The sequence below is a fragment of the Exophiala aquamarina genome (genome assembly GCF_000709125.1).
Source record: "Exophiala aquamarina CBS 119918 chromosome Unknown aczIA-supercont1.14, whole genome shotgun sequence".
Lineage (NCBI taxonomy): Eukaryota > Fungi > Ascomycota > Eurotiomycetes > Chaetothyriales > Herpotrichiellaceae > Exophiala > Exophiala aquamarina.
In genome coordinates, this window is record NW_013550574.1 from 682636 (window position 1) to 695607 (window position 12972).

The 12972-nt window shown below is 51.3% G+C and overlaps 5 protein-coding genes across 5 annotated transcripts; 3 read left to right on the plus strand and 2 right to left on the minus strand.

Annotated features, from left to right (window-relative positions):
• Nucleotides 1-1663: 1663 nt before the first annotated feature.
• A1O9_10774 (uncharacterized protein) lies at nt 1664-2639 on the plus strand (the record flags this gene model as incomplete). Its single annotated transcript, XM_013400462.1, has 4 exons — nt 1664-1877; nt 1952-2072; nt 2278-2428; nt 2487-2639. The coding sequence occupies 4 exons, from the start codon at nt 1664-1666 to the stop codon at nt 2637-2639; spliced, it is 639 nt and encodes a 212-aa protein (XP_013255916.1).
• A 177-nt stretch (nt 2640-2816) lies between these two features.
• A1O9_10775 (uncharacterized protein) lies at nt 2817-3488 on the minus strand (the record flags this gene model as incomplete). Its single annotated transcript, XM_013400463.1, has 1 exon — nt 2817-3488. The coding sequence occupies one exon, from the start codon at nt 3486-3488 to the stop codon at nt 2817-2819; it is 672 nt and encodes a 223-aa protein (XP_013255917.1).
• Nucleotides 3489-4276: 788 nt separating this feature from the next.
• A1O9_10776 (uncharacterized protein) lies at nt 4277-6721 on the plus strand (the record flags this gene model as incomplete). The annotated part of the gene is made up of 1 exon (XM_013400464.1): nt 4277-6721. One exon carries the CDS (start codon nt 4277-4279, stop codon nt 6719-6721), a length of 2445 nt encoding a protein of 814 aa, XP_013255918.1.
• A 1610-nt stretch (nt 6722-8331) lies between these two features.
• On the plus strand, nt 8332-9922 carry A1O9_10777 (G2/mitotic-specific cyclin-B; the record flags this gene model as incomplete). The annotated part of the gene is made up of 4 exons (XM_013400465.1): nt 8332-8340; nt 8414-9592; nt 9638-9776; nt 9831-9922. The coding sequence occupies 4 exons, from the start codon at nt 8332-8334 to the stop codon at nt 9920-9922; spliced, it is 1419 nt and encodes a 472-aa protein (XP_013255919.1).
• A 1963-nt stretch (nt 9923-11885) lies between these two features.
• A1O9_10778 (uncharacterized protein) lies at nt 11886-12662 on the minus strand (the record flags this gene model as incomplete). The annotated part of the gene is made up of 1 exon (XM_013400466.1): nt 11886-12662. One exon carries the CDS (start codon nt 12660-12662, stop codon nt 11886-11888), a length of 777 nt encoding a protein of 258 aa, XP_013255920.1.
• Nucleotides 12663-12972: the final 310 nt, after the last annotated feature.

Consider the following 12972-nt stretch of genomic DNA (forward strand, 5'->3'; position numbering starts at 1 on the left):
GCTATCGACGCTATTGACGCCGCACCATCTATCCAGCATGACTGCTGCATTGACGGAAGAGATATCCTGGGCCATCACCGGGGTTGCTATCGACCTGGGTCAAGTGCCACCGAGTGATCATTCGTCACAACCTCCCAATCCCACACGCCACAAGCCTCGACGGCCTGTCAAGGCTGAAGGGTGCAGCGACCGTCCTCTGCGGAAACGCATGTTCCAGAAAGTCAACGAATGACCCCTCCCGACCCTGTCATGTTGCCCACCCTTTTGGCATGTCCTTCCCATTGGAAACACATCGGGGTTGGAATCTTTCTCCCACGGACAGGGGAGAGGAATGCCATGTTGTGTCACCTACCCGTAGAAAAAGGTAACATTCCAAGGCAGCTTCGCGGAGAGTGGTTCATGTCAGTGTCGTAGGCTCTTAGTGCTCTCAAAAAAAAAACACATCGGCTTGGCAGTCTGCACTCAGTATCACCATTGTGGAACAGAATGTAGTTGGGCGTAACAGATGCCCCGATGGTTCGTACCGCTGGCCGCTGGCTTCTGGCACTTAGCCTCTTCCCTCTGTCTAGTCCCGGACGCTTGTTCTGGCGAGCTAGAGCCTAGCACTGGCGATTCAGTCCGAATGGGTGTTCTGCCAGATACCGCCCTCGGCCGGGCAAGGGTCACAGTCAGTATGCGAGTGATATCCACGGTACATGAAGGAGTAATGCCGTGTGCTGCGATTGGACAAGACCCGGCGAAGAGAAGCAAGCTGGTTGTTTCTGTCTGTGTCCCTCTTTCAAGTTCGGCCATGGTCGTGTCCAGTCTCGCTTTCACACTAACCCAATTCAGCCTCGTGTTGCGTAGGCGTGGCGTGGCGCGCCCCGGATTGTCGAAGCTACGAGTTACGAGCTACCGTGTTGTCACTAGCCTCTTACGTACTAGTGTAGGTACTTTGTACATCGCCAGGCTGTTCTTCCGCTGACAGACGAACGGAATCGAACGGACAGCCACCATCCCACGAACCACCATCCACCTTTCAAACATCAAACCGCAGCCTGCTCATGACGCCGATCCCTAGGTAGAAGCATCGTTCCTCGTATGTACTATACCAACTCTGTTACCTACCTGTCCAGAATAGCAGCACTTTCGCCCTGCCCACGATATCTCAACAGTGCTTGTAGTGGTGGTCTGTCCATTTCGTCCTCCTATTTCCTGGCCACCATCACTGCCACTCGGTCCCCCCTCCACATTCCCCCAGTCCACGTTCGGTGAACCCCGAAGGCCACGATTGCCAAACCCATTCTGCAGGCAACCGCCATCCATTCAGTTGCTACTTCTGCCATTTCCTCCTGCGCCTACCCTCACATCTCGAAGCACCTCTCCCCGGAAATCTGTCCCGTCCGTCGAGTTCCAAGACTGCTTGACTTTCAGCCTTGGAATCTGTCCCATTACCCACGCCCCTCCCTGCTTGAGCTGTGGGTTGTCTGCGGTCTCTCCCTCTCTTTACACATCGAAGCATAGCTAGGTGGACAAGGGTCAAGGGTCGAGCGCCTCAGCTCAAAATCATTTCCAGGATTTCGTCCAGCAGAACTGGTCGCATTGGAGTGTCACACTTCGATACGCTTGTCGATTCCACTCGGCACAAAGAAGGTGGACTTGACACACCGGCTGATCACCCAGCATGGCCTCGTCATCTTTCAGAGATTCGATGAACTCTCTGGGATGGTCCAGAAGAGATCCGGACGCACCCGCCAACACCAATTCATCGACACCTTTCCTGTCCAAGCTCAACCCATTTGGTCGCAATGGCTATGTACAATTACCCACTCATGAGCCTCCTGGCGCGCCCTTGCCGGCTCCAACTCGGAGAGAGGAAGAGGAAGGTTGGTTTGCATGTGAGTTTCAATCTCTCGCACTTCTGCGAATATGTCACTGGGAGTCAAAAAGCTGATGAATACTACTACTCCAGTAAGCCGATGGGATCGCCTTTTGATATTCGGGGGCTGCAATCTGGCTGCTTTGGCTTGTTTCGTTATCTGCTTTGCGCTTTTTCCCGTCTTGTCCTTGAAACCGCGGAAATTCGCGATACTGTAAGTTCCTTGATCACTTCACACCATCACGGTCTGTTGTGAAGGCCATGTGACAGCAGTTACCCCATGATGATGTCAGCATGTCTATATTCACGCACTCAAGGCTGGACATGATCCTTGGCAGCCCTCCCTTTCCAACCTCGAGAAACTTGAAATATGCATGTGTCTTAGATTAGAGTTGCGCATGGCTGACGCGTCGTGATAGGTGGTCTGTTGGCTCTATGCTCTTCATCGCGTCCTGGGCCTTTCTTATGGGGCCCTATCAGTACGCAACGCATCTCATGTCCGGGCCTCGGCTCCCCTTTACTGCCGCTTACTTTGGTTCTATTGTCATGACAATCTACTTTGCCACCGGGGTAAGTCGTCACACAGCCTTGTCTGTGCAAGATGCAATGCTGACTGCAGCTCGCCTAGCTTCAATCAACTCTTTTGACGCTGATTTCATCCATTGTGCAACTCGTGGCGTTGGTCTGGTATCTAGTCAGCTACTTCCCCATGGGAAGTAGCGGTTTGCGGTTTGCGGCCAGGGTGGGAGGAGGCCGAGTAGCCGCGTGGATGAACGATTGATCTCTTTTCCCCGGTTGTCGCGATCAAGCCTCGCACCACAGATGGTGTGGGGCTATATATAAAACCTGTTCCAGTTAGACCGGTCGTCTTTCTGACACCTTGTCGCCATTTGCTGCTTCCTTCGTTCGGTGTTATATCCTCTTGCAGTGCAAAGGTTTCAGACCAAATTGTCATATTTCATCCTATACGCCGACGAACGTCTCGGTCTTCATTACCCACTCCTCTGACCGCGTCGGTGATCAAGTCCCTTAACTCTCTTTGGCCTTCCTCGGTATGGAAGTTTTCTCTCGTTGCCAGTTCTTCTATCCGCCTCCTGAACTCCGGGTCGGGCTCCTGCTCGAGGTCGTCAGACGTGTCCTCCGTCGATGAGTTGACGTTGATGGTCACATTAGGTGGTAGTGCAGGCAGATGTTGTGTGCCGTTAGTTGACGGTACGTTGCTGGCAGATGTTGCATCTCCAGACGAACCACCATGCCCCTTCAGGTATGCAGCAATCTCTGGAAAGTCCTGCTCTGACTCGATCTTGTCTGCGGCGATCAAGCCCTCGTCGTTTCTGATATTGACGTCTATGTGTAACTCCTCCACCAGGCATTTTGCAACGTCCACGCATTCAACGACAAATAAGCATGTGTCACCATCTTCATCCGTCAGATTGACATCCACGCTAAATTCATTGACCAGCAACCTGAGCAGGTCGATGTGATTGTAAGAGGCGGCAGCATGAAGCAGAGAGTAGCCATGGGCATCTTGTGCAGAAGCCAGTGTTGGCTTGGAGCGGAGGAGGGGCAGAAGGCGAGGGTCAGGGTCCGGCACGACTGCCGCTAGGAGGAAGGGATTGAGGTCTGCCATAGTGGCCGCTCAATCGGGACGAATCAGTCGAATATCGCAGTCTGCAGAAGTAATGTGATGTGCGGCTGGCGGCTTTGTAAACCCATTTGAATCTGCACCTGAATGTCTAGAACTCTGCCTGTGGCTTGATACTTTTAAATTTCAATCATTACGAGTAATGTAAGTATCATGGTGGGGCTAGTGAGGGGTTTGCCAGCGGCTGCTTTAGCTGCAAGCTTAGCGCTAATAGATGTACGCTCGTTCGGGGAAGTTAACCAGCGACAGATCTTACCACTCGTACTGGACAAGGCTGATCATCTACGAGTATTATTACTGTAATTACGAGTACGTCCAAGCCCCTACTCGGTACTAGTGAACTCTTCGTAAGTTCCACCATTCCTTCAATGAGGCTGAGTCTGAGCAGGCACAAGGACTGATGAGCAATAGTCCGGAAGTCTCAGTCGATCTTTTGCAGCTAGTGATAGTGATCAATATCTGAACGACAACCTGTGAGTCACATCCTTGGACCATATTGCCGTAACCAACAAGGCTGGGTTGGTTGGTGACTTGCTCCCAAAAAGCTCAATTTCAATTGACGGCCACAAACTCCTCGCATGGAATAAATATTCCCCTTCTCAGCCTCCCGGGTGCCTGCCTCAACCAACATCATTCAACACATTCTCCTGCACCAAACCTCGTCGTTTGCTCATTGCATGAGTTTGTTAAGGCCTAATTCCACAAACTTCTTAGTTTCCTGCTATTTCTATAGAAAATTTCCCCCCTCTGGTGGGCTTTGCCCTGCCACAGCCATGTCTCAAGACCCCCACCAGATATCTCAACTCGTCAAAACCCTAGAGACTGCAAAAGGAAAAGGCAAAGGGGGCAAGAAAAGCTTCTCGTGCAAGAAGACGACCTTTAATGTTGCAGGTAGCAATGGCATCACCGTCGACTCGTGGCGTTTCAATGATTGGGACTATAAACGTGACGACCTTCCAACCTATGCCCGAGGACTCTTCACTACCAAGCGAGTTGATGGCACACCTGAAATTGCTGTTCGAGGGTATGACAAGTTCTTCAACGTCAACGAAGTCCCCTCCACACAATGGGACCATATCGAGAAGGACACCACTGGCCCATATGAGCTCAGTGTCAAGGAAAATGGATGCATCATCTTCATCTCAGGCTTGGAAGATGGCACGCTACTAGTCTGCAGTAAGCATTCCACAGGTGCTCGCAGCGATGTTGACCAGAGCCATGCCATGGTAGGTGAGAAATGGGTCAAGCATCACGTGGAGAGTGTCGGCAAGACCACCCGTGGTTTGGCCAAGACGCTGAGAGCCATGAACGTGACTGCTGTCGGAGAATTATGTGACGATGACTTTGAAGAGCATGTTCTTGAATATCCTCCTGAGATGGCCGGCCTCTACCTGCACGGGATCAATTTCAATCTTCCGGAATTTGCGACGTTATCCGGGCCAGAAGTTCATCAATTTGCAGACACATGGGGTTTCAAAAAGGCACAGTATCTGATGATTAACACTCTCGATCAAGTCAAAAGCTTCTTGCAGGAATGTGCAGAGACGGGTTCTTGGGATGGTCGAGACACAGAAGGATTTGTCGTAAGATGCAAGCTGGGAAATAAGAATGCCGCTCCAGATTGGTTCTTCAAGTACAAGTTTGAGGAGCCTTATCTCATGTACCGACAATGGCGAGAAGCGACCAAAGCCATTATAGCCGGTAAGCCACCAAGGTTCAAGAAGCACAAAAAAATCACCGAGGAATATCTTCTGTACGCCCGCCGGCAGCTCGTCAAAGACCCCAAGATAGGAAAGTTATACAACCAGAACCACGGGATCATCAAGATGAGAGATGGCTTCCTTGCGGAGATTGGCAAAAAAGGGTCAGATATTATCGCCCAGGAGCAGGGAGAGGAGGCGGGGACTAGCGATGGCTCAGGACCTCGCGATATTGTGTTGGTGCCGATTGCAACACTCGGATGTGGCAAGACGACTGTTGCAACCGCACTGGTAAAGCTATTCGATTTCGGCCATGTGCAGAACGACAACATTGAAGGACAGCGAGGGCGGCCACAGAAGTTTGCGTATGCGATCACAAGTGCAATGGCAGCACATCGAGTCGTCGTTGCAGACCGGAACAATCATCAGAAAAGAGAGAGGGAGCAAATCATCAATGATGTGTCCAACGTGGTGCCGAATGCCCGGTTTGTCGCGCTGCACTATGTGCATGAACCCAAGAATCGAATGCTCAACGAGATCCGCAAAGTGACTCGACAAAGAGTTCTTGATCGAGGAGACAACCATCAAACCATCCGTGCCGGAAGCAAAAGTGCCGAGGAGATTGTGGGAATCATGGAAGGCTTCCTCGACCGATTCCAGGGTTGTGATCGGCACTCATATCCAGACTCGGAGTTCGACGAGGTAATCAATCTGGATGTGGCCGCGAGCTCGCTGGAAAATCTCGAAACTGTGATCACGCATCTGTACAATGCTTATCCGGGCTTGCTACCAGATGAGATGCCTAGTCACGAGGAGATGCAAGGGGCGATTGACTTTTCCCTGGGAAATCAAGTCACCAAGAAGCATGACTTGTCATTTCACAAACCAGCCCACGCGAACAAGGGCCAAAAGAAGCAAGAAGTTGCAGCTCAGCCTGCAAAGGAGCTGACCCCAGAACAACTGGTCGGTAAGCTGGAGTACTTTGGCATCACGCTGTCTGTCACGAACATCAACTCCATTCTGGCATCGCTCTTCGACAAGGGAGACCCTGACGAATGCCGGATGTACCGGTTGCTTAAGCAGTCAAGACGACTTCAGTCTGAGTTTCATGTTACACTGATGCATCGGGCGTCAGCAGTGGAGAAGCCGGAGTTGTGGCAGCAGTACACCAGTGCGTACCTCGAGGCGATTGCAAACAAGGAGACAAAGTACAAGGACCAACTTACACCGCATATGGGGCCAGCGAGGGTCAAACTTGAGAGAGTGATTTGGGATGACCGGCTGATGGCGATTGTGGTGCGAATCTACCCGGGGGAAGGAGGACCTAGCTGGCAAAGTGCAAATGCCATTCCACACATTACTATCGGTACAGCTCGTGCAGATATCAAGCCTGTGGAATCCAATGCACTGCTTGCTAGGTGGCAAGAAGGAGATACGTCAAGCTCCCGAATATATGACAAGGAAGTCCCGGGGGGAGTGATCCTGGACGGGAGTGTGAAGGCAGTTCTACGACGATGAGCAGGAAAGAGGGGTTTTCCATGAAGGTGCATCTTAGACAAGGGACTACCAAAAAAAATAGACTGCTTTCGATGACAATAGAATGGATGAGTTAATGCATATGCATTACATACAGTAGCATTGGCTCAGCCTTGCGTTGCTTGTGGAGGTGTTCTTCCATAGCAGAACACGTGCTTCACATTGTAAGAGCTAGTGGTCAAGCATGAATGATGACGATGATGATGACGATGTTGCAGATGCATAGCCTGATTCCCACACTTGCTAATTCGTACACAAGAGGAATAGGTGGAAGTGGTTGTGGTAGTGATAGTGGTAGTGTAGTAGCATTTGGTGCTCAACTGAAGGGTTGGTATTGATATTTGGCTGGACAAGGCTTAGCTCAGAGGAGCGAGGTGGGGTAGGGCGTGGCACGAAGAAAGGCGGTTGCACCTGGCAACCCCTCCACAAACAAAGACAGGCGCGACGTGGGTTGAGCTGCTAAGCTGCGAAAGAGCTAGAGCTGTTTCTACATACCCGGTCCTCCTTTTATCGTCCACGCCTACGGTACGCCTACGCCTACGCCTACAAGCACGGTGGTACACCGCGCTGCTTACCAGTCCTATGTACAGTGCTCGTACTTATTTTTCTCTTTTACGAGTAGATTGGGAACTGCCAGTATCCCCTGTCCCTCGCCTTGGTAGAGAACACATCATCCTCGGCTCTCCTGCAGCACTCGTATCATACCACAGACTTTATTTACCGAGTACTGGAACATCAAGGTATAGGTGGTAGTTCTAGGTGCTGCGGGGCGCCTACGAGACCAGCGCGGGTGGCCCAGGGCGGGTGTTAGTGGCACCGGCGGCAGTGCCAACCAGGGCCAACCAGGGCCAACCAGTCCGAGTCCACGGGCGACGAGTTAGTTACAACTTGCAACTTGCAACTCGACCAGCCGAACAGGTGCAGCGCGACGGGTTCCGTTGCCAAGGAAAAACAACTCGAAAAGCTCCCCACCCACCGAGTTCCACTTCAGTGCACCAACCTCAAAGCCTCTTCTTTTGCTGCTACCACCACTACTACTCTTGCAGCTACAGTTCAGTTCAATCCAACCTTCGACCTGCATGCTCCAGTCCTCTGTTTCCTTACGCGCTCTAATCTTCGAGTTCGAGTGCATTTGGTCTATCAGTTGCATCTGTTACCTCTGAATACCTTTGACAAGCAAGCACCTGACTCCCTCAATCGACAAATTCGGTCTTCCGCCGCGTTGTCCTGCCACGGCCTTCGCTGCACCACCATCTTCAACGCGACGCCCCAGCAACTCAACCCTGTGTTTACCTCTTTGCAACCAACACACTGCCTCCCAATCCACTCCAGCCCCTTTGGTCCTGAAGTTGCCTCATCATTTCACCGACCTCCAGAGTTGCTCTTCGACTTATCAACGTAGAATCGGGCCAGACACGTCCTGAAGCTCGTGCGTCATTCCCAATGATATTGAATTCTTGCGGTGTATTTGCTAACTCTATTTCAAAACACAGGCACCTACTGTCCTTCTTGACACGTCCCAATCATTTCACTCTTACCTGGACTCTTCTTGTCAGAAAGATCCTCCGTCACGACGGCGTCATTCATTCACCATGCCTCTGGTAAGTCTTCAATCACGCCTGTGACCTCGGGGGCACACGCGTGACTTGACCCGTATACTGATGCCCTCTTCAGCCACGCACCCGGCAACGAGTCGGTAACAATGAGAACGACGAGAACGTTGCCGCCCAGTCCACTCGTGTAACACGCGCAAAGGCCGCCGGCCTCTCTAATTCTGAAGATGCAAAGAAGCCACTCCAAGCAAAGAAGTCCAACGCCGCCACATTGAACGGAGCACAGCGACAACGTGCATTGCGAGACGTCACAAACGCTGCCAAAGCCGTTGAAGTCGTTCAAGAAGGCAAGAAGATTGCTACTGCCAAGATTGGTCTACAGTCAAAGGTTGCCCAGTCAACCACAGGTGGTGTTCAGAAGCTCACTCGAACAAACTCATCAAGAGCTGCCTTTGGTGTCAAGGACAACAATGTCAAGCCAAAACCTGCCTCTGATCTCAAGAAGCCTGGAAGTGGTTCTGGTGCTCATCAAAAGAAGCGAACACAGACTTCTGCCTCGACTGTGCCATCCTCCAAAGATGCGACACCAGACGTTGAGGAACCTCCACGAAAGAAATCATGCACAAAAGAGGACGTTGAAGCAGCCCAACCCGACGATCTCGTCGACATCATTGCTGATCTTGATGCCGAAGACCTCGACGATCCATCCATGTGTGCCGAGTATGTCCGTGAGATCTTTGAGTACTACTTCGGCTTGGAAGAAGTCACACAACCAAATGCCAATTACATGGATCATCAGGACGACCTGGAATGGAAGATGAGAGGCATCCTTGTTGATTGGTTGATTGAAGTGCATACTCGCTTTAGGTTGCTGCCTGAAACCTTGTTCCTCGCCGTCAACATTGTCGACCGCTTCCTCTCCCAGAAAGTCGTGCCGCTTGACAAGCTTCAACTGGTTGGTATTACCGCCATGTTCATCGCATCCAAGTACGAGGAAGTCCTTTCGCCTCACGTCGGTAATTTCGTTCACGTCGCCGATGATGGTTTCACCGTCGATGAGGTCTTGAGCGCTGAACGTTACACCCTATCAACTCTGAAATATGACTTGAGCTATCCAAACCCTATGAACTTCTTGAGAAGAATCTCCAAGGCTGACAACTATGATATCCACACCCGAACTCTGGGAAAGTATTTGATGGAGATCAGCTTGGTCGACCATCGCTTCTTGGAATACAAACAGAGTCATATCGCTGCCGCCGCTATGTACCTTGCTCGCATGATTCTTGATCGTGGTGGATGGGTAAGATATCCAACTTCTTTTCCTGGCAGTGCTAACGATTCCTAGGATGCTACCCTGACCAAGTTTGCCAATTACTCCGAGGAAGAGATCTTGCCTGTCTTCGATCTCTTGATCGATTACTTGCAGGCCCCAGTTGCGCACGAGGCACTGTTCAAGAAATACGCAAGCAAGAAATTCCTGAAAGGTAAGCATTTGTTCCTGTCAAATTCAGTCATCACGATGCTAACGATTTGTCCAGCATCAATCCTCTCTCGGAAGTGGGCTAAGGACTACTGTTCCAGCTTGAGAGGTGGCGGCGTGTCGCTGGCCGACACCAAAACTCTGCAATAGCATTTCCAACCATCTGGTCGATAGAGTCGCTTTGCCATGCTTGGAGAAGTAGTCGAGCTGTCCTCTGCTTCTGGATAGCTTGTCACAAACCTCTTGCTAGCCGAACTTTATCGAAAGTCATGCTTTCATGTCTGTATCAATCATTATCACGATCAAAGCACGATATCCAAATAGAATTAGCATCAACATCATTAGCACCACACCAAATCGACCAAAAGCAAGTCTCCAGTCACACCAGAACCTAGTACCCTTGCCAGCGAGCTATGCAACTGAGTTTGCTGTACCTACGCATTTCCTGATAATGTTCTTCACTCGGAAATTGATTGACTGAAGAAGTCAATTGCGCGCAATCTCTAACTATGGGAGGATATGATTTTTCTGTTTCGGCCTTCATCGCAGTTGAGCGTTGGACAAACAAAATGGTGATGGGGTGCGAGAGGAGTATTTTTTACACTTTGACAGTGCGTGCGTGCGTGCGAAATGGGAGTTTTTCTCATGGATGGGGGTGCCTTGAATGGCGAATCACGGCGTCATATGAATTGAAATGGGATCGGATTGCAAAGCCTGGAAAGTGAATTGAACTAGGCATGGACAGGAATGGAATGGACTCTGGAATTGGATGGATGCGTTTTCAAAGCAAAGCCTGCGAGGATCTGTTTGATCGAATTGAGACCTGCGAGAAATTTCTTCGTCACACAGTGGCCAGCGTAGAGTTGTATCTGATCCGGGCCCAACCAAAGCGGCCTTGCCCACTGCCTTTGCATCGAATCAAATGGATTTGCACAATACTTGTCAACATTAAGCTTACTTCGTTCAGGCTTTCCTTCTTGCTTCCGGACCACTCTTCTAACATGCGACACTGATGGGACTGTCGCGACGTGACATGCATGACACACCAAGAGACCTGGTCCTTGGGCTTGTCGCCGCAGCCAGGAGTGGGAATAATGAATCTGACTTCTTTCTGCTCTAGCCAGTTCAGACAGCCGCGCAAGCAGCCGATGTACATAGTCGTACGTAGATCCAACTAATTACCCCCCTGCTGGCCATGAAGGGAGGAGGTAATTAGGATTTTTGATAGGGGAGCGAGACCGACCTGAATCTTTCCTTACTTCCGTGATATGCGTACGGGCTTCTATCGCTCTCTCTTTATCTGCTGACGAATGCCCCCTTACATGGATCAGATGACTAACTCTTGAGATGGGACGGGACGGGATGGGTCCTACTTGACAGCGACGTCTTCTGGGATCTATGTGCGTATATCTATGTATGTATCTATGTAATTAGATCTCCTAGCTTCCATCCGTCGACTGGTGCTCGTTGCTGCGCGGTCGGTTGATCGAGTGTGCGTGCGTGCATGCGTGCGTGCGTGAATAAGTAAATGATCGAGATGGATGGCTTCCTTGGTGGAGCGAGCATGGATATCGTGGGAGGCCTAACACGTGGCGGAGGACTCTTCATCATGATTTGATTGATAGATCCTTAATCCACGGTTGTCCGTTTCGTCGTCCGGGTGTAATTAGATAGATAGATATGGAGTGCAGAAGTGTATTGGCCTCCGAAGCCGTTGCTGAGCTTGCGATGTTGGAATGGGTAGACGGAGATGGGCCTAGGATGTTTCCGACGAGGAATCCTAACTTGGGTTTAAGTATGCATCCAGGAGGAGGAAGTCGTGGTCCATGCCGTGACGCTGACATAACAGGTTCGCATATTCCATGCCGGGGCAGGTAGGTTGATTTGCTGTCCCTCTCCATCCGTGTCCAGAGCTCGTTGGGCCACTTCTCGCCTAAGGAAAAGATCAGGCTTTGTGATGGTAGCCCTTTACCGGATCGCTCGGTGATTATGCCGGTCGAGAAACTTCGCCATCAACTGAAATGGCGATAGATGTCGTCTACTCCGGGAATGAGCAGCTGTGGTTAAGGTCGTCGCAATGTCGTTGGAAACCCATCGTAAAAAGGACCGGAGCTTAGACCTTCCAGCCTCCTTTCCTGTTCTTCGTCTCTCCGTGGGAATCCGAGGCGGCTTGATCCTCCGAACCAAGATTCAGACTGTCCAGGGCAGAGGCGGGGTCGCACTCATCCTTGATAGCCTGTCGAATCTCCTCGACCAAAACTTCCGCCTCGTCGTAATCGAGGTCCTGCCGCTGGCCGCGGCCGAACATAATCGCATTGCGCGCTCTGGCATTGGGCTGCTCGTTAGGCAGATAACTGCTATGCTTCGGCGGTGCCTTGGACACCCGGGCCGGATAGGTATAATTCAGCGGCGGGCGCGGGATCAAATGGAAGTGGACATGCGGGACGACCTGCGCGGCTCCGGGCCCGTTGTTCTGCACGATATTGTAGTCGACCTCATCATGCGGAATGTCGGGCAGGACGGATTTCAGCACGGAGCGGGCCACCAGGGGCAGCACCCGGCCAATTTGGGCGCTCTCATCGCCGCTCAAGTCGCCGATCTTGACGCGATGTTTCCTCGGCGCGATCAGGACGTGGCCCCGTGTCAGGGGCATGATGTCCAGGAATGCTATGACGTGCTCGCTGGAGAAGAGCACGAATGAGGGCGGGTCGAGTTTTGTCGATTCTAGCGCTGGGGAATTAGGCGCTGATAGTGCTGACACCGGCTGGAATGTGTGCGCGATCACGCAGAAGGGACATGACGGTTTATAATCGGAGTTCTGCTGGCTGTTGTTGGTGATGTTGGATGATCTAGGTAATTGCTCTGGGATTAGGCTTGCGACTTCGTCCATTATAGTGTGAGGTCACGCCGCAAAAATGGTATGAAATGCTCAAATTGGACAACCAAAAGGCAAAAAACTAAAGACACTCCTGACACTCCTCTTCCCTCTTTGATGAAATAAATGGCTCTAAATAGGTAATGCAGGTGAAAGGAAACCTAAGAGGGATGTGGATGGATACATACAACTTGGAAATCGAGGGTGTTCAAGGTCACGAACCAAGGCTGAGGTCAGTTTAGGCAACACCCCGTACCCGAACCTCGGCTACAGTCCGTCACGTGCGGTCAGGTGACGCACTCCGATCTTTTTGTATCTCGAAACC